The sequence below is a fragment of the Cavia porcellus genome, unplaced genomic scaffold, assembly GCF_034190915.1.
Source record: "Cavia porcellus strain 051 isolate PalLab524CR breed Dunkin Hartley unplaced genomic scaffold, mCavPor4.1 scaffold_5, whole genome shotgun sequence".
NCBI classification, from domain to species: Eukaryota; Metazoa; Chordata; class Mammalia; order Rodentia; family Caviidae; genus Cavia; species Cavia porcellus.
Genome location: NW_026947488.1, coordinates 53,566,123 through 53,587,046, shown reverse-complemented (window position 1 = coordinate 53,587,046; position 20,924 = coordinate 53,566,123). Strand labels below are relative to the sequence as shown.

General features: G+C 51.0%; 1 protein-coding gene across 12 annotated transcripts in view; it reads left to right on the top strand.

Moving 5' to 3' along the window:
• Nucleotides 1-20,924, top strand: part of Cacna2d2 (calcium voltage-gated channel auxiliary subunit alpha2delta 2) — a 128,946-nt gene that overhangs the window by 48,851 nt on the left and 59,171 nt on the right. For all 12 annotated transcript variants that reach the window (XM_063248906.1, XM_063248896.1, XM_063248895.1 and 9 more), the window contains exon 3: nucleotides 14,954-15,070. In XM_063248906.1, coding sequence (XP_063104976.1) covers nucleotides 14,954-15,070 — 117 coding nt within the window. The remainder of the gene's footprint in view (nucleotides 1-14,953; nucleotides 15,071-20,924) is intronic.

The window sequence follows — 20,924 nt, the reverse complement described above, 5'->3', positions numbered from 1 at the left end:
TCCAGGCACATCACAAATGGCTCCTCATTTGCACCGAGGCCTCTATGGTGGGGAGATGGCAGATAGGCAGCTCCATGTCTAGACTGCCACAGAGTCAGAAACCAGCAATACTCTTGATGTAGAGCTGATGTGGAGGGGCACAAACTTGGGGGCCATCTCCTTGTGGGTGTGTCCCTGGGCAAGGAGACCACAGCATAGGGGAGGCAGAGAAGGCTCGTGTGGGGCATGCGCATGGCGAGCATGCCTGTTAAAAACCGTCATCAGCCTTAGTGTTCCAACAGCCTCTTTCATTTTGTAAAAGCCTTTTCTTTTGAAAAATAAAAGAAGATTGGAGGCAAGTACAATATTTGGCTGTGGTGGCTGTTAATTTGGCAGCAAATGTCACCTCCGCCTTTTTCTTCCTGGATGCCAAATACGGCTTTCCTGGATCTGGGTGGGCGGGTGGGGTGATGGGGCTCTCGGAGCCTCTTAAGATTCGAGATTCATTTCCTTAAACATACATTGTCTCACTCCAATTTCACGTCCGAGCAGTTTTAGCAAGGAATTAGCAGCCCCTGGGAGCGAGGGGGCAGGTTCTGTTTACACCGGGAAGGGCGGGGCAGGGGAGAGGCCAAGGCAGGGCTGGTGACTGTTCTTACCGGAAAATCTAGAGCCAGCAGAGTTCCTAGGTCCCAGGTCATCTTGCCTGGCCAGAGGTTCTCAAAAGGAACCAGGGAACCAAATGTGTAAGTCCTGCCCGTTTTCAGGTGTCCCAAGTGCATGTGACCCTATGGTGATTTGGGGGAGAAATGGAGGATATTGGGATCTCATCTCAGAAGTGACCATTTGGCCCAACTCCCCACCCAAGTGGACTAACTGAAACTAGGGGATCACCCTCTGCTCAATCACTTTCTGTGCCTAGGGTCACCATTATGATGGCTGATGTTTCCTTGAGTCAGGCTCCCAGGACCCCTCTGGCACAAGGGACTGTACCTCCAACTAAGTGTCCCCTCCATCACGTGCACTTAGGAGGTTACTGTCCTGCTGTCGTCCATCTGAGGCCCAGTGGTCTTGTGGGGAGTGGGATGGGCAGTCCCTCAGGCTGTGCCCTGAGGCACAGCCTCCCATGCTTGCTGCCACTCTCTTTAAGGCCTTGAGACCACCATGTGCAACGGAGATAGTCCTGAGGGGCTCAGGAAGGGCCAGGTATTAACCCTGTCCTAAGGGTGCTCTTTCAGACAATAGGTATCACCCAGAGATGGGGCCTTCATGACTGGACTTGCTTTTGGAGGTCTGATGTCCTCTGAGGGCAGGCATGCCCTTTTATGCCATCTCTATCTCCCCACCCCCATAGCCTACAGTCACCTCCTAGGCCCTACCCTCACACTCAAGCCACTTGGCTGGACACCCCAGAGAGTAAGGCAGGGCTGAGGCTAAGGAGTACTGTAGGGGAGCTATAGTTCTCCCGTGCAGCTGCTCATTCATCACCTCTTAAAGGGGAGACCTCCTAATTTGTCAGCTCATTAGCGGGCACAAGAAGCATATGGACCCAATTCCTGGTGCCCTCTTCCTGCCTACCTCAGCGTCGTATGGGCTCACTGTGTAGTCTGAGCCCCAGGCTTGGAGCACAAGCAGAGGAGGAGGAACAGGACCAGTTTGTTCTGACCCTGAGTCCCTTGGTGAGGCTTTAGTTCCTCTATGTTTGGAGTTATGTGACTCAGGCTAAGCAGTGGGCTAAGAGGGCCTGGAAACTGGATCTTATTTCTGCTGTTCAGTGCACAGTGGTGTTTTCTCTTACCCCTGCGAGGAGGGAGGCCAGTCATTCTCATGCTGTTTCTGGATGCTCTTGTCCGAAGGGGTAAAGGTGGGCGGGGATGCTTTATGTGACACTGTTCTCCCTGGCACACATGGGAGAATTTGTATACTGATGCTCTGTCGTATCCTGGCGTCCTTGGGTCTGAATGTGTGACCAGTATAGGGCTATAGTCCCCCAGATATGGGAGAGAGGCAGAGGCTGGGTCTTCCTGAAGATACTGAGCCTGTGCACATACACCTAGACACTCATCAAGACCGACTATGTAAACTGGACTTGAACAGAGGGACACTGGAGACTTAGGACTGTGCTCAGAGAAGGAGGTTTGCTGCAAGCCTTTCCTCCACATATACAAGTAGACCCAGACATGTGCACACCAGGACACATGTATGCACTGGGGACACACGTATATTCAGGGACACTCACTGAGATATGTATTTGGCTTACGTTCTCCACTGGAACACCATCACCCTTCCTGTGTGTGTGTGCTAGTAAATGTTTGTATACGTGCATCCGGCTTTGTACTACCCACATATGCATGCCCGCCAGTATGCATCCACACTCAGGCACACACACTGATTCCTGCATCATTTGGGTTTTGGGCCAGAAATAAATTTGTAGTTTAGCAATCCTAAACCAGCTGGCACTATAAACTCAAAGAACCAGATATCCAGACTTCACTGAGCATTGGCAGCTCCGTGAAGCATGCACTGTACAGGCATCCTTCCTAAAAGCCTGTTCTGCAGGACAGGCTTCCCCAGAAGGTGCACACAGGCCTAGCTGGCAGACTGGCCTGTGGAAGGATTGCCTAGGCTGTACTGGGGAGGGGCCAAGCATCAGGCTTGGTCATGGCTTTGAGGCCTCAACCACTCCAGTGTTCCCCAGAGTCCTAGGTAGGAAGGAGATGACCTCAGCTCAGGAGAGGAGGCAAGGCAGTCTAAAGGCCATCCTGAGGCCATGTCTGATCTGGTAGTCCAGTTCTGGTGCCTCAAGAGTAGGGGAGCTTCCCGCTTAGACTCCCGTGGAGGCAAAGGAAAAATGGACCTGGGTATGTTCTAGAGGAGATGCAGCAGGGCAGAAACCACTTTTGGATTCTAGAATTGTTGAGAGTTTTATGATGGCTGGGGAAGGGAAAGGCCTGGGACATGGAGTTTTAGACAAATGGGCAAGGAGGCTGCATAGCTGAGAGTACCAGGAGGAAATCTAGTGTGTGCTTTGAGACACTCAAGGAGCACTGATTAGCCAGGGCTAACCCAGGCCTCTTACCCAGGTCCTGCTGGCAGACCCCAAGAGAGTGGCCAATTGGGTCCCAACCCCAGGGGCCTCCCTAGCACCCCTGGGAGACCTGGGTCCACAAATCCTTCTTGGGGAACTTCTGCCTGAGCCTCTTTTGAAGGGTCTCCCAGCAGCCCATGGGAGCAGGAGAGGAACACAGCTGCCCAGTTCTTTCCATACTGAGGAAGAAATAGGGCCACCTTACATAATTGGGGCAATTTGTTCCACTCTTGTCCTCCTGGCATCATTGCCCTCACCGCCTCCTTGCTCAGGGAGTCCTTGACAGAGCTAGGAACTCAGGCCTCTCTCCCTCCCTCCTGCTGGAGGTAGCTTAACAGAGAAAAGTGGGAACCTGGAACACCATCACCACTAAGGCCCAAGAGGCATCTAAGTCATGGAAGAGTGATGGTGGGAGTACAACATGTGAGGTGACCCACACCCCTAGCTACCAAGTCCTGGACTAGCAGACAGCTCGCAGGTTTTTAGAAGACCTCTCCAGACCACAGCGAGGGATAGAAGACTAAGATGTTTTCCCTCACCCTGGACCACTTCACAGAGCAGCTCATCCTTCTAGACAGTCAAATTAAGGGAATTGAGCCCCTCGGATGGAGCCACTGGCAGAGCAAGGACTCAGTTGGTACGTAGATAGAGCTCACTGAATTGCCCCAGGCAAGTTAGTGAGAGGCTTGTTATCTGGAAAGCTGGATCCCAGACAGCTCTTCATGGACACTGGAAGACAGGATGGCATTTGCAAACGTGGCCCTCGACTGACACTCCACCCCTAGTTTTCTAGCCCTCAAGGGATATGGCAGCCAGTGAGGGGGCAGTCAGGGTGACTTCCTAAAAGAGGGAATCTAAAGCAGGATTGGGCCAGAGGAGAATCACAGGAGCACAGTTCTTGGAGGTGGAGGTGGAGGTCGGCTCCTGAACAGGGTCTGTGTCCATACTCTGTGTATGTTTAGTCCACACAGTCAGAGAAGCATAGCTCTGCCAGTGACTTCCTGTACCTCAGTTGCCTCATCTGTGAAACAGGGACAGCAACTGGAACTTCGGAAGATTTTGTGCAGTGAACAGTTGGGATTAACAATATAGGCAGCTATTCCTGTGATAATCGTCACTCTATGCAGCAGCACCCAGAGCTGGACAGGGAGGAGGTAGCATCCACAAGGAGAGGATGCCTGTGCATCGCATCTACCTCCCTTGAGCATGGCATACTTATTTAAAAGTTCACGGCTGTTCAGGCTCAGGGACCAGCTGCTGTTTGCTGGTGTGGTAGCCGTCAGTCCTGTTTGCGCAATTTGTTTGCATAGCAAACACTGCACACTTGCAAGAAAGATAGGTGCTGGCCTGTGCTCCTCAGGTTCTTGTGTTCATGGAGAAAGAACCAGGAGCCTCAGGTGTCAGGGACATCCCTCTACCCACAGCAAAATAAGGGAAGTCCATAATGCAGAGAATGAGTGGCCTAGCTTCCCAGGAATACCCATCAGGAGCTGGGGCCAAGCTTACCAGCCTGGCTCTGGGAGGCCTTAAGTGTGACCACCTTGCCTTTTCCAGGTCCAAAGTCAGGGCTTTCCTGGGAGGCCCAGGAGTAGCTATGAATGATGCAAGAGTGGGTACCCTCTGAGTGTGTTCCCAGTGTATGTGTATCTTCAGCATATCCTTGGTGTGTGCAAAGCCCCAGTGTCTTGGTCCTGTTTATTTATTTATGCTTTCAACGTGTTCTATGGAAGATTTAAAGGTACTTACAAGAACACATAAAATTCAAGAGCCTATAAACAGGAAATAGGAAAAAAGAAAACTAGGAGAGGAAGTAAGATGGAGCTGGGGGGTGCTGACTGAGGAGGTGAGCAAGAGGGCCAGCCCTGGATGTCCTTCGCTGTACCTCACCCCTCCCTATCAGCAGCTGGCCTAGCTACAAAGCCCACTGCCTTATTGCTGCTTGACACTCAAGCCTTGTGATCAGGCTGTATCAGACATTCAGGCAGTGAGCCTGGTCTCTCCTGGAGCCTTGGTTCAGAGGCCACTACTGGTCAGGTCATGTCCTTGCCCCCACCAGAGCCCCCAATTGTTAGAATCATCTCTAGTGTTGTGTTCAGCAGAAAGAGTTAACACTGTGACCTTCAGGCAGCCCCAGGGCTGGCAAAGTCCCAGTGCTTAAAACATTTCACATGGCTTCAAACTACCTTCTAAGGAATGGATGGAGCCATAGAGCCTCACCTAATGCTGGGGCTGCCAAGTGTCCAGTGACTGTGAACAGTGGCACTTTACTATAAGCCTAAATATGAGATGTGAACAGGATCTGCAAGTGGTTACCTGTGTGCTGGTGTGGGTATGATGAGCTACATGTGTGTGACCTGGTGGGCCAGGTCAGGCATGTACACCTGGCACTGCATACATGGAGGAGTATGAAGCAAGAAGGCCCCTGAGATGGCCTTGCCTGAAAAGAGGTCCTTAACACTATGGGAAGCTACAGCCATCTCCCAGGCTTACATCTCTGATTTTCTGGTTCATGGCTGTCAAGTCAAAAATCTCTTGTTTTCACAAGAGCAGAAAGCCCCTCTTGTGATTAGGGCTTTCATTAGTGCTGTTGTTATTTGGTGACATCTTCAGCAGCAAATGGTAAACTCCCAGCTTGTGAGACCAGAAAGGTGGTCCCTGAAGGATGGAGTGGGACTGGAAAGATGCTGGGGGGCCTCACAAGAAGCCAGCAGCACCCACAGTTGACCTTCACTTTGGAGGAACTTCCCAGGCAACCTGGCCAAGGTAGCTCAGGGAGTATGGCTGAGGGGGAAGGCACATGCCGAGCCATCCAGCTGGTAGAGGGCAAGACTGAAATTCAGACGTCTTGGGTTTGCTTGCAGAAGAATAGATTTCCTCTTTGGATAGATTCTGACCCTTGTGCTGCCCTGGTTTCCTCATCCATAAGATGCCAAATACCTCCGAGGTACTCTAGTGTTGCTGGCCACAGAGAAAGCTGAATGAGGAACAATTAAATGCATCCCCACCCCCAGGAGGTCTCCTTAGGGACTCATGGGGATGGGTCAGTGTCTGGCCACTCTTTAGTTCTTGGGGGACTTGCCCCAGGTGCTGAAGAGGGTTGCTACTACCCTGAGCCTTCAGTGCTGTGCTGTACAGGGTGGATAGAGGTCACATACAAAGGAAAAGGAAGCAGATCTTGTCCTTTGTTCCAGAACCATGCCTGAGGCCATCTCCCACAGGAATTTATAGGGGCAAATTTCTACCAGCTCTGCACTACAGATGGTTGTCTTGGGTGAGCTCTCCAAAACAGGTTGGAGCTGTGAAATAATTCGGAGTCGTGATTAGTGCCCCTCAAAGGTCTGCTGCAACTTCTGCCACTGTGGCTTACAGTAGAGCCCTTCCCCTGCTTCCCAGAATTCCTGCTCCTGCGGGACATGAGGAGAGCTTGCTCCAGCCTGTTTTATAAACCTCAAGATAGAGGCTTAGAGCCAGGCATGGTGGTGCATACCTGTAATCCCAGTACTTGAGAGGCTGAAACAGGAGGATCGCTGTGAGTTGAAGGCCAGCTAGGACTACATAGCAAGACTCTGCAAAAAAAAGGAGGAAGAGGGGGAAGAGAAGGGAGGGGGAGGAGAAAAAGGCTTTAAAAAGAAAGAGGCTGAAGAGCCAGACAGCATGGCAGTCAACCAAGCCATGATCTTTCTTCTTGAGCTGTCAATGGAAGCAAGGGGGCTATTTGCCCTGTTCTGGAGACAGGGTCCTCATCCAGAGTCATGCTGAGCAAGGCCACTTGAGGTGATGGATTGGGGATACAGGATAGATCAGACTTGTGTGGGTAGCAGACAGATGGAGATGGCCTGGCACTGGTGACAGGTCTGAAAAGTCCAGCACTGCAGGCACTTACACTCACAGCCTGTAAGGTCTCCAGCCAGTTTCTCTGTCTCCCAGCACCTGTGGACACGATGGTGAGGAGTCGCTGGATTCTGCGCTGAACTCTGGCCATGTGGGAGGGTCCTGTCAACACTGTGGGAGTCTTGTGGGGAAGTAATGCAGCCAACTGGGTGGGAAGGCAGCAGGAAAGAGCAAAACCAAGAACCCCCTTGGTGGCAAGGGGGCTCAGACGCTGATACAATCTGTTTCCCATAAACATGGGCACCCACACCAGCCGGCTGCCACCCGGCAACTTCTTCGAGTTGGGAAAGTACGGGTGTGTTTACTCACACTCCCCCATACCAGCTGGTGTGCTGGGCACAGCTTCCCACCCAGCTGCCTCGACAGCCGGTGGCGCCTCACTTGGGAAGTGGGGAGAACAGGGGCTCCTGTATCTCGCCTGCAGTTTGGTTCATGTCGGGCTCAAGTCATCTACACTTGATGCTGGCACAAGCCAAGTCCAGAGGACAGAGGCTGCCGAGAGTCTCCGTGGCAGTGCCCTTGTATATGGGTTGTGTCTTGAGTTGAGACAAGTGATTCCTGTGCGCCCATGCTCCCTCCTTCCACTCTCCAGTTGGCACCTTGGCCTCTCAGCACACCCAAAACTGATTAGTGGTGCCATTATAGGTAGCTGCAATTGAGGAGGCCTGATGCCTTCTGGCCCTGGGATACTGGGGCTCTACACCGACCTTCTCTGTTCTGTGAATGCCTTAGCTGAGCTGGGTAGTGATGCTGCAGGTCACACAGCCTGGCCAGGAGGCCAGGGGAGATTCCTGATTGTGCAAATGTCTCCATGGCACCTGATCACTCATCTCTAGACCAGATAGATCATTTGAGTGGTAAGAGCTGGGAGATAACAGCTCAGAGAACCTATTTAGGGCTTCTTAGGTAGCCATGAAGTGGCCCATGCTGGAGCTTTACTTTGTGACTTTGGAGATGGGTTATAGGCAGCTTTGGTCCTGTAGCATTTGATTTTGAGGTACACAGAGAGGTTCCCTATGCTGACCTGGGTAGGTAGGGACTCTGGAATGTGCCCCCTCCCAGCGCTCATGAGCCAGACCATTTGGGATGTCATCTTTGCAAAAAGCAGACATGTTCTTCACTAGATTCTAGAAGTTCTCATCCCCAGCTTATCTCCAGAGCACCTCTATGACCCCCAAGAGAGCCAGAACTTAGGAAAATGTTCAGACTGTGAACTTCATGTAGGCATGTGGTCCTTGAATGCCCTTGTCTAATAATGGCAGCTAGAGCCCAGACACCATGCTAGGTAACTGTGAGTGATCCCTTCTTAGTATCCTCGACAGAAGGGCTTGTACACTTTATCCCACAGGGTACTCCCTACTTATCTAGACAATGTTTCCGTGATTTGGGACTCCAGAGTATGAGAACATTCCTCATTTCCCTGTGCTAGTATATCCCTTTCTGTTCACCATAACCATCAGGAATCTCAGAGGAAGGACCTTTCGTTTCCATGCTAGGTGGGGATCAAACCTCCTCCAGGACTGTTCTCTGAGAACAGGCCTGATGCTCTGGCTCTCCCTTACTTAGGTTGCCCTGATGGATTGCAGGTCCCTCAGCTTGCCTGCTTCATGGGGAGAGGGGTCTTCCTAGGGCCACCATGGGGAAGTTGGCACATTCTGGTCCCAGCTTGGCTGGGAGGATTTGGTTTATTGTTTTGTGTTAGGTTTTGTGTCTTTTGAAAAACAAGAGATCGAGCCTCTTTATGACATGGGTTTTATAGCATAACGAGGCAGCGTAATTTCCCATTCTCAGCAGCAAGTGCACTTTTTACACTAATTGCATAATTAGACATAATGTACTAATTGCGGTAATGGATGACAGTCAACTAAACTTTAACTTTAAAAACAGGGAGGCGTTGCTGGGGGTGATGACAGGGGCTTCATGTCCCCACGAGTTTTGTGAAGGGAAAACTTGCTAGCAAAAGCTCCCGGGAACTGCGTCTTGGAGCCAAGGGACCAGAGAGTCATTGAGCTTTATGACTGTAGCCCAGGCTGAAGACAACCCCAACAGAAGCCTGTTGCATGAATGTGGAGTGTTCCCCAGGGAATGTAAGGACATGAAGTGATGTGGGCAGGGGGAAAATAGTGTCATTAGTGGGCCATGTCCTCATTGATTCCAGGAAGTCTGGCCAGGAGCCCCTCCTTCTCTCACACTACCTGAGTGCCCTCCTCTGTAATCCATGCAGTTGTAAAGACTGGGTTCCACCCAGTCCATGTGTGATCACCTCTGGATTGAGTTTGCATCCCAGACAGTCCCTACTCAACGTGAAGGTAGAGCATTCAGTGTGACAACCAACATCACAGTGTGCAAACCTGATGGTGACAGAACACCATGTAAAGCTGGCTCAGTGTAGAACCAACCCACCACAAGATGGTGGCAGTGTGGCCACGTGGGAGCCTTGTGCGGTAGCTGGGGAGGCCTGTAACTGATGGCACATCCCAGCATCAGCTGTGCTGTAGGTTCCAGGGGTCCCTTGCCCTTGCCCTCTGGTAAGACATGTCCCCAGGAGGTGAGGCTGCCTAGGCGGCTCTCAGTCATAAACCATCCAGAATCCGTTATTGCCCTGTAGCAATAGCCTGCCATGGATCTATCCAGAGTATTCAGTAGAAAAGGAACCCCAGGCCTCTGGATACCCCATTGATCCACCCATCTTCAAGTGTGATTAGTCATTATGTCAATAGCCTCAATGAAGACAGGAGGCTAAGTAGCCCAGTGGGGGTGAGGTCAGGAGCCTAGTTCTGGCTCTCTCATCTGGCTACAGACCCAAACTGGTCACTACCTGTCCCCTAACTCCTTCCTGCCCCAGCTCAGGGTCCCTGAGCCAGCATGAACCCCCCCCCCCAAGACTCCCCTGGTCCTCTACATAGCCCAATCTGGCAGGTGACCCTGATCAGACCCCTTCAGGCTGTCATCTCCCCAGTGTGCACAGGATCCAGGATGGCCTAGCCCACCATCTCTGGTCTACTCACTGCCCTCCTTTTTCGGGCCTGTTGGCCTAAAGGACTGGGCAGTTCAGATGCCCACCTGACTGCTTCTCATGGGACAAGGAACCAGACACCAGGAGATGTGGTGAGAGGGCATGTGGAGAGCAGCGCATCATGTAGGGGGGTCAGAATAGGGGCTGGAATGCTGGAGTACCTGGCTGAGAACCAGACTGAGCCTGAGCCTTTGAGGAGATACACAGCGGCAAGGTTGAGCCTGCATCAAATCTTTCTCATTCTGTTTTCTTTCTGATTTAATTTTCCAGAGATTAGGACCCGTTCACCTTCGCTGCAAAGAGAGCCTTGAGTGTGTGTTGGCTTTCACTTCCAGCACCGGGTGGTGGGTTAGTTCCTACCAGGCCTCCACCTCTTTCCCTGCAGAAGGACCTTCACCTGCCACTTGTCCTTCAGCATCAGTCTGTACCCAACCCAAGCGCCTTCCAAATCAGCTGAACCCTGGTTCATAAGTGCAGGGAACAGAACTCCTGAATATGGCCTAAGGCAAGGGCTTGGATCATATAGGCCCCATTTGGACTCCAGCCCTTTCCTGGGACTTCGGTAGGTCTTCAGTGTCCTACCTGCTAACTGATAACCAAAATGGACCCTCTTCAAGGATTGTCAGGGACTAGTGAAGTCAAGTGTGGCCACAGCCAATTACTCCACAATAAATGGGTTGTTTGCTCCTGCAGCTTCTGTAGTCTGTATTACCTTCTCCCTACCTCTCCCTGTCTTCCCTCTCCTTGGGCAGGATGGGTGCTGGTTTAGGTACAGACCCCGCTGCTGCTGGTTTTCTGGGACTTTGTAAAATGCCCTCTGATCTGATCTGTCATGTCACTGGTATTGAGGTCTTTTGTCTTCTTTGGTGTCTGTCTCTGTGATCCTAATGTCTACAGGCTGACAGATGCTTGACCCCCTCTCCCAGTCAGGACTTGTGGGCTTTGTGGGGATGTGGCAGGATCCTTCTTTCCTGTAGGTCTCCCGACTTCCTGTACAAGGTCACAGTTCCTCCAAACATCTTCCAGGCTCATGTCTTGTTTATATGGAGCCACCAGGGAAGCAAGAGGCTAGAAAGAGAGAGGGTTTGGAGTCCCTAAAAAACCTTTGGCCCCCAAAGGTCTGCAGACCCCTAGATCATAAGAGTTGGTAGAGCTGAGGGAGGGCTTACATGGGAGCTAGCAATGGGAAGAGGGGCAATATGGAGGGCCATTTCTCTATAACAGGGTGGGGTGCCTTCAAGGGAAGAGGACATCCCAGGTATGACCATAGTACATGGTACATGGTACATGTTACAAGGTACATGGTACATGGTACAAGATAGAGGAGCCAGGGACTCCTGGGAATGACAACTCCAAACAACTGCCCAAGTGTCTCTCTGCTACCCTTGTATTCCCTGTTTCTCAGTTCCACTGATGTCATCTCCTGCCAGCTTCCAAATGCCCACCTGGCCTTATCTATTGCCCTGTCCCACCACCATTCTTCCACTCTAGATTCTCTCCCCAGCCACAGCTGGCTTGGAGCAACAGACTGTAGGCCTCATTGTTCTCTCCAACTGGCTGCCAGGGCATAGATGGGGTTCTCTCAGGCTGTACTGCTAGGGGAACTGTTAGCCTTTTCCAGTGAACTCCCTGGGCCAAGTACTCTGGTGGGCATGTGGTCCTGCATGGTTACTGAGGCCCTGCACTGCTGTGCCCTGGCCTTTCTGCCACTTTGCAGCTGGCCCCAGGGGCCAAGGTTGAGGGCTGGAGCTCTTGGGGAACTAAGCCTGGGTTACCTTGGGTTACCAGGATCTGGGTTACTCTGGGAGCTCTCCTGGGCTCCTACAGGAAGCACTTCCCTAGGCTACATCAATGTGGAGATGATCTATCTCCTGGGGTGGGGCCATCTGCTGGGCTGTGTTGATTGGATCTCCATGGGCCTCAGCTCAGGGCTCATGCTGAGGAATAGGAGAGGATGCCTTTAGACTTCTGGGACAACTGGACTGATCCAGGGAAATGCAGAGGAGAGAGCAAGGTACAAGGGACCTGCCATTTAGAGATTTTTGAATCTCAGGCTTGGCGGACAGTTTGACAAGCTCCTGCCATTCTGAAATTCTGCCTTCATCTCCTAAGAAACCCCTTTCAACTCATTTCCCTGCCCTGACTCTAAAGAAGATTTACATAGGCAGGGAAATAGGAACAACATGAACAAATGTGTGGCAGTGGGAACAGCATGGGCTGGTGACCCAAGGTCTGCAGGCCCATGATGAGTCAGTGACCAAAGAGGCACCAAGTGCCAAAGAAGGGCACCTTGGTAGATCCCCAGGTAGAAATACAACAGGAAAAAGTATGGCTGAGGCACCCTCGGCACCGAGGTCTCACGGCCAAAGGCAGAAATGGAGGAGGAATCAGGCAGGGCACCACAGCTATGCTCAGTGTGGAACTGGGCAGATGCCTCTGCCAAGTGTCCTTTGCACACTGACATGGTGCTTGAGAAGAGATGGAAAGAAGCTGGCCACAGCCGCACCAAGCAGTGGCGTCCTGTTGTCTAGACTCTCCTCTTATAGCCTCAGGGCTGAAGCTGAGATGTTGGGGACATGGAGAGGATGGCTAGGGAAGGGATCAAAGAGGAGGAACTGGGGCTGCGGGTGGGCAGACCCCAGGAGAGTGACGCTGCCAACTCAGGAATGGAAGCAGATGTCTTTAGACAGCTCTGAGTGTGCAGGAGTAGCAAGAAAGTGGGGGCAGGGAGGGGACTCTGATTTCTTGTTAAGAATTGTAGTGATCCTAAACAATAGCAGTGGCAATAGTGGCAATAGTACATGGTCCTCAAGGTGTGCATTGAATTGTCCTTGGTTGGCCTATAAGGTGAGGATTGCCATTCCCTTTTAATGTGTTTGACTCTGAGGGTTGAGAGTGGGTGACTTTTGGCAGAGTCTCAGCTTCCAAGAGTGTCACCTGTCTGAGGCCCTGAGATATAACTCTTAGACCTGGAGATCTGCTGTTTCTCCAGGCCCCAAGACCCAACCCAGTCATCATGCCAGACTGCAAGAGACATCTCAGGCCCTGGGAGAAATTTCAGGAGACCCACGTAGTCCACCTTCGGATCCGGGGAATGACCTTGACAGGGCAGCCTGAAGTATAAGAACTTCCCCCTCCCTGAGGAAGCCAGGCAGCTGCGCCCCCTGCTGGCACAAAGAGCTGGACTGCTGCTCTGCACAATGGCCATAACTCTTTCCCAGGAAGGAGGTTATTTTAATGTTCCTAAACTCAGGAAGGATGGCTCAAGATTAGTCTCAGCATTAGTCTTTGCCTCTCAGTCATATGGCCTTGACCTGTCCTGTCTCTGAGCCTCAGTTTCCTTAACACAAGGCACAGATTCCCTGTGTTTTTCTACCATCCCCAGGCTCCACCCTCGCTTCTCCCGCTCCATTGTCCTCCTTCTGAGGGCCTCTGGATTGAGGCAGGGCCTGAGGCCTGGGAATAGCCTGCTCCAGTGTGCACTCGGGTTCTGTCCTTCCTGGCCATGGAGCCAGGCCTGCAACTTGTCCCTTAATTGCCAGTGCTCTGCAGGAAGGAGCAACTTTGCCACAAATTATTTTGTTCTAAGAGAAGGACAAAAAGAAAGAGAAACTGGGAGGGGTGGAGGGTGGTGGGGAAGAAGATTGCCGGAGCCAGCTTTTTAACCCAGTGTTTTAACCCTTGGAATGCCAGGTGCTGGGTGCAGGCAGAGCAGGAGCTTTGGCAGATCAGCCCCAGCCCAGCCCATCCCCCTTGTCAGATGACAGAAGCCTTATCTCCACCATCTTCTGTCACTCTGCTGACCTTATCTCTCCCTGCCAGTCTGTCTCTCATCAGCTGCCTCTGTCACCTCATTATCTCTGCTCATCATCTCCTCTCTGTGTCCACAGCCCTCCACTTCAACAGCAGCCTGGCACAGCCTGGTGACAAGGCTCTGTAGTGACAGCTCAGGCTGTGACCTCTGGTAAAAGAGCCACCTTGGGGCACAGACTCCTGAGGTCACTTGAATAGATACACAGAAGACCTGGTCAGTTTTGGAGATATACATAGAAGTATACAACACACACACACACACACACACACACCCATTGGCCTCAGCTATAAACAAAGATAACTGAAGAAATCTGCTTCTAAGACACATACAACTCCCAGGCCAAGTCTAGAGGGCCTAACCCCATCTCCTACATACTCATGTGTGCATACAATGGCTGTGTTGAGTAGTATCACAAATACACACCCCATCAGATTTACACTGCAGCATGTGCATGCACACAACACCACCCTCTGAGGGGGAGGGATTGGCAGACTCATTCCCCACCACCCACTCCCTCTTCCTGGGTCCCTTCCCCCATATTCTATGCCCTGAATGACAGAGGAGACCCCCAGGGTACTCACAACTCAGGTACAGTTTGTGCAGTGCCCTGGGGCATCACCAGCAAATGGGGTGCAGATACCTGGGGCTATGTAGAGAGATGGCTGTGTGTGAGCATGCATGTGTTAGTGTGTATGTGTGTGTATTCACGTGGGTGTCAGAGCTTCCACACGCTGAGATATGACTGTGTGATGTGTGCTGATCAGCTCCACTTTCCCCCAGTACTCACACTGCGTCTCTTGCCTCCCACCCAGCTCACTCTTCCCTCTAACTATTTCACTTTAAACAGGTTGGTAGGTGGTGCTTCTGGTCCTTGAAGGGAGGACCCTGAGGTCCAGCGAAGCTGGTGACAGTGTGAACCATCACCAACAACTTCTGACCATCAATAGGTCAACACTACGCCCTCATGCCATGAAAACTATGAAGCCCCACCCTTGCCTCTCCCATAGACCAACAACAAGGCCACTGGACCCAGTGCTCTTTGAGCAGTGGGGAGGTGAGGGGAGTGAAGGCTGAGCCTAGTTAAGCTGTGTAAAGAGACTGTCAGGCCCTGGCATGGGAATGTGAGATTTCTCTGGCCTCACCTCCAGTCTCTGCTTCCTTCCAGATCTATAAGGACAACCGGAACCTGTTTGAGGTACAGGAGAATGAGCCTCAGAAGCTGGTGGAGAAGGTAGCAGGGGACATTGAGAGCCTATTGGACAGAAAGGTGCAGGCCCTGAAGGTAAGCAGATGTATTAGCAAGGAGGGGCTATTAAAGGAGAGCAAATGAGTAGCCCTGACTATGAGTGAGGCAGCGTCTTAACTCTGTCATTGCACAGCCAAGGCCCTCTGAATTTAGGTGGGGCAGTCATCAACAAGGCTATACCTATGGATGGTGGCAGGAGCAAGACCATCTATCAGGAGTCTGCTACGTGAAGGAGGACCTGGAGTCTCAGACAAGGCAATTCTGCCCCTCTGTGCTGTCGGCCTGGGGTCCTCCCACTCCTCCTGGGTCTCCTCTAGCTGTGCATTGTGCTCTGGGTGAGCACCTGGCCAGGACAATGCCCTCTTGATAGTGGAATCTCTACCTCTGTGGTGGGCTTCAGGCTCTAATTGGGGGATGACCCTGGGTGCCCCACAGAGAAGGCTATGACATGAAAGGCTGGAGGCTGGAGCCCCTGCTCTGGCAACTCTAGTCTCTCCATCTAGACATCCAGAGAGGTTGTATCTGTTGTACCTGTCAGCTCAAAGGTTTTATAGGATGCAAAGGTTTTATAGGATGCAGAACCTGCCAAGATATGGTGACAAAGCCGATGGATCTTTGCTACTCAGCCTACCCCGGAGAAAGCTAGAGCTGGAGCTGGGTCAAGCATAAATACGCAAGAGGCCTTAAAGCTGTTGGGTTACAAAATGTGTAATTGTCATTGTACAAAAGAGAGGAAAAGAAAGTGCTCTAAACGATATAACTGCATGTATATTTAAGTGCATAAGATAGATAATGATATTACTGAGTTTTGTTGGATCATTGAACAGAAATGTTTGCAGTCTCACTGTTGGAATGTCCACTTTATAAGCTTTAATTTTGTAACTTGAACAACTATTTCTAAGATGACAATATGTAATCCATTAACTAGTGATTTCCTACTGTTTATTTTTTTTCTGTAAATCTGTATAACTTGTACCCTTTCTCTGCTTTTTTTTTCCTTTTTCTCCTTAAATAAAATTTAAAAAAAAAGTAGAAAAAAAAAAGCTGTTGGGTTAGAAGCACACCAGTGACCGCCCTAGCCTATGTCAAAGCTGAGCCCTTTATCCAAGCTAAGTCTAATACAAAAAAAAAAAAAAAAAAGTCTTGATAATTTCTACAACATGAATGACTCAAAAACATTGTATCAAGTGAAGGAAACCCGTGATAAAAGGCCACATACCCTTCAATAGCTCAGCTGGCAGACTGGAGGACTATAGACTTGACAAAAGGTCACATATAGTGTGATCTCATCTGTATGAAATGTCCAGAACAGGCAAATCCACAAAAATGGAAAGTAAATTTGTGGTTACCCAGGGCTGGAGGAAAGAGGATGAGGGGATTTCGAATGACAGGTACAGGATTTCTTTTGTGATGATGAAAATATTATAAAATTAGATTGTGATGGCTGTTGTACAACTCTGAGTACACTAGCAGTCACTGAATTGTATGTTTTATGTGAGTGAATTTGGAAATGTGTGAATTATATCTCAATAAGTCAGTTGTTGTTTTTTTTTTAAATGAGTGGCTCCATGTATGCCATATCCAGGCCCAGGCCACAGTTTAGCTAGGGTCATGTCATGCTGCCACCCCATTCCAGGCCATATTCAGGCCCCAAGACACTGGAGTCTCCTTCTCTGGGAAGCAGGGTTCTGCTGTTGCTCATGGGGTCTGCTGCCTGTCTCTGTGTGATCTAGGGTGGTGGAAGGGGAGAGGCTGGCCTTCTATGACCAGGAATTCAGAGAAGGTAGACTCCGGGGGCCTCCGATCCAATATGGACCCAGAGGTGCCAGCCCCTCCACCCTTCAGGATCTCATCATAGGAGTGGGGAGAGAGTTGGAGAAACAAACTACACTGAGAGGAGGCCAAGCCAAGTCTGACAGCCCCACATAGACAGCACATTCCCCCCTATTGCCCCAGGAGACCCTCCTTTCTCTTATCCTCTATCTCCCTATCTATCAAGACTTGCATGCTGCCTCCTAGCTTTGCTGCCCCATGCCCAGTTTACAGAGTTCAGCCTCCCTGCTGCAACCAAATTTGGGCTGCAAGACTCTCATATGTGCAGGAAGGAGCATCCTTCAGGCCATGGGCCTGCTGCTCCTGGGCTTCAGGACAGGTTGTTTTGGCAGAAGGCTTCTGAGTGACAAATCACTATCCCTGCATACAGGGAGCCCAGGGCCCAGCCTCCTGCAATCCTCTTCAGGAACCATGAGCTGGAGTCTTTCCCCAGTCTTTTAACCCAATGCAAGGAGAATAATTAACCCTGATAACTTGGTGTGGGGGGCCAGGTGCAGCCAGAGGCCTGAAGTCCTGGTCTTGACTAGCTTCCGCACCCTGCAAGGCAGGCAAATGTCTGTCTTCTTCCTATGCATCTGCAGCCCAACCCATGGTCTGGTACATAGTCAGCATTTAGTGGTTTTTGATGGAAAAAGGCACAATGATCACCATATGCTGAGTCTGTCATGAGTTGTTCTCACAGCAACCTTGAGAGGGAGGCCCTGCTAACCCATTTCACGGAGGGGAAAACTGCAAGTTGATGATACCATGTGTCAAGACAGGGTATGGCAGAGCTAGGTCTGTCTAACCCTGAGCCAGGCCTTGATTCCCCACATTACTCCAGGAGCATCCACTGACCCCTCCTGCAGTGGTATGCCCTGGCTCCTGGCCCATAAGGCTGTACTGCCTTTTCCCTCAGAAGAAGAGAGAACTACCCTCCCCCTCCTTGGGTCTAATTGTTCAAAGTGAGCTTTGATCTTCATTATGCTTTAAATTTGCTTTTAATCAAGTTGTGGTCCCTTTTTTCTTTTCCATGTGTGTTTGAAGCCCGAGTACATGTGGAGCAAGGGGTGCTAGGGGCTGGACCCCATCCCCCACTCCATTGTTCCTGTCTCCCTGGACCCCATCCAGTAATCCAATTTAAATCCCTTATTCTGGTCTGGAATTTTAATTTGGGGCTTGCAAAGAGAGAGCTAAGCAATACAGGGCAGAAGTTCATTGTTTCCTCTAATCAAGGATGATCAGATGTTTCTCCAACCAGCTGAGGGCAGTTTCCGGGGCCAAGACTCAGGTACCAGCAGGCCAGATCAGGGCCTTGCCACACAGATGAGCACCATCCCTAGGCCTCCTTGGCAGTCAGCCTTGGCCACATGGAAGGGAACTTTTGGGGGCTGGGGTTTTAGCTCAGCAGCATAAGCGCCTGCCTTGCAAGCGGGCAGTCATGAGTCCGATCCCCGGTACCGATAAAAAGGAAAAAGACCAAAAAAAAAAAAAAAAGAAGAAGAAGAAGAAGAATGGAAGGGAACTGTTTGGCACTTCCCCTACCCAAGAAGGTAGACCTCTGAGCCAGGGCTTGCTCTCACAGGGTCTGGAATTACAGGAGAAAAAGAAGGTCCTCAAATTCTTATGGCACACTGTGGGCAGAGGTGGACACAAATCAGCACGTTTGTGTCCACCCTGCTAGAATCTTGGCGCATGGCCCCTTTCTCAGAAAGGTTATCTCTTCATTGTTGTGTTCCTCCCTCCATCTAGTCAGCAGCATTCACCACTGACCTACTGTGTAACAGGCACTGTGCTAGGGTGCAGCAGTGAAGGACAGCCTTGTTCCTGCCCTGGCGGAGCTCTCAGACCAGTCTCTTCCCAGGCCCCAGTTTTCCCTATGTAAAGAGAGATACAACAGCCAGGTACAGTGCCGTACACTAGTAGTCCTAGCTACCTAAGAGGCTGTGATACAGGATCACTTCAGTCCATAGCAAGGCCTCATCTCAAAAAATAAAAAATAAAATACAGGGGCCTGGGGATTTAGCTCAAGTGCCTGCCTTGCAAGCAGGCAGTCCTGAGTTCGATCCCTGGTACCGATAAAAACGAAGAAGACTAAATAAATAAATAAATCAATAAAAATAAAATAAAATACAGACCAGCACCCTCCCTGCTGGAGTCTATCATTTTTAAGTGCCACAGCATGTAGCATATCCTTGAAGGTAGTGCCACCTGCAGCACTATCGCTGCCACCTTTGCTGTGCAGCTCACCTTTGCTGTGCCATGGGAGGGGTTGTGGCCTTGGAGGAGGTAAAGACAGCCCCTAGAAAGAATACTGAGCCTTCTCTCTGAGACAAGGTCAACAGCATTGTGGCTTAGCAAGCTTGGTTCCCAGAGAATGGGAACTCCAGGGCCAAGCTAAAGTGAGGCCCGGCTAGAGCAGGTTCTTGAAGACATCAGTGAGGAGGTTGGAACCCTGCCCCAGAAAGTCCTTTTGCCTTCCAGCTCTCCACAAGTAGAAACAGTAGAGAGGCCTGGCCGGGACTGCAGGACCTCCAGCCACACCTGTGTAACTACTGCCACCCCTCACGTCAGGTCCCACCCATCATCCCAGGGGCCAGGACCTCTCCAGATACTTTGCCTTTACCCCTTTGCCATGCTTTTTAGCCCTGGTTGCAAGTTTAAAAGCTCTATCTCAACCCAGTGCTTCAGATTCTATAAAGGCGCCACAGGGCATCAGTGTTTTTCAGTGCTCCACAAATGATTCTGTGTAGATTCAGTTTTCCCTTAAAATGACAGAAATAATGAGTGCCCACCAAGTGGCAGGCCTACAGTGAACCTGAACACTCCTGATTGTCCACAAATCACAGGGTTACTTCTCTTGCTTCTATTTTCCATATGAGGCACTGAGCCTCTGGAGAGGTCTCATAGTAAAACCAGAGTGTAGCTTCAGGGGAGCTGGGCTCCCAGCCCTAGAAACTTCTACCTGACACTGCCCCTTCCTGATTGCTAAGATCAGTGGCCACATGATGTTTGCCATTCACAAGAAACGGCTGAGGAAAGAGGAGATGGGCGCTGGTCTCCTTAGACACAGGGCTGGTCTTGGATGACCTAGTGACCTTGGTCAAATCCTGTTCCCTCCATTTCTTTCTTGGGAAGCAAGCTACAATACCAGCAGGCTCACATGGATGGAGCAAAGAGAGATGTGGCCTCTGGCCTTAGTTCTTAGGACTCCAGTGGGCAGTGTTCCCACCATCCATGAGCCCTCTGGGGAATAAGCATCATTTTAAAAGTAGAATTAAAAACCCTTTTTCTGCACACGGCCGCCCTGCTTTTGCCGCTAATGGCCACTTAACCCAATTAAACTGATGCATTGTTGGCACTGCAGCTGGGCCTGTTCAGGAATGGAGCTCCAGGCTGGGTGACCAGGGGAGCAGGAGGCTGGAGCCAGGGGCTGTGGGAAAGGCTGCTCCGTGCATCAGGAAGGAGAACTGTCAACAGTTCCATTCCGTTCACTGCTCTCTAAAGCTTCATCAGTAGAGTTTCTTGGCTTCAGCATCATAGATACATTGAGCTGGATGAATCCTAGCTGTGGAGACCTGGTCTGTGCACTGTGAGGCATTGGCAGCATCCTTGCCCTCTACCCACTAGATTCCAGCAGCATACCAAAAATGTCTCCAGGTGTTGCCAGATGTTTCCTGCAGTACAGAGTTGCCCCAGTGGAGAACCACTGGTCTAATGACACAGAGAGATGCAAGCATGGTGAATAGACTCCCAGAGGCAGGGAACACAAATGGGATAGGGCGGCCTTAGCAGGAAGAAGATCCCTTCAGTTTAAAGGCACAATCAGGAAGGCTGCCAGGAGGTGGTGGCAAGGGGCAGAAGTTGGGCAGAGAGGCAGCTGGAGGCCAGGTCAGCTGGGCCCACCGGGGCATTCGTTGATTGGCCCCAGGAGGACCAGGCCACAGGTGTCACCTACTGCTAATGCTTGAGCTAGAGTAGAAGCCTCATGAACATTTGTGGAACAGATGCCAGAGCCATGCTCCCTGGTTCTTTTGCGGCCCAGCATCTGGGTCTGACTGCAGCCTCAGGAAGCTCT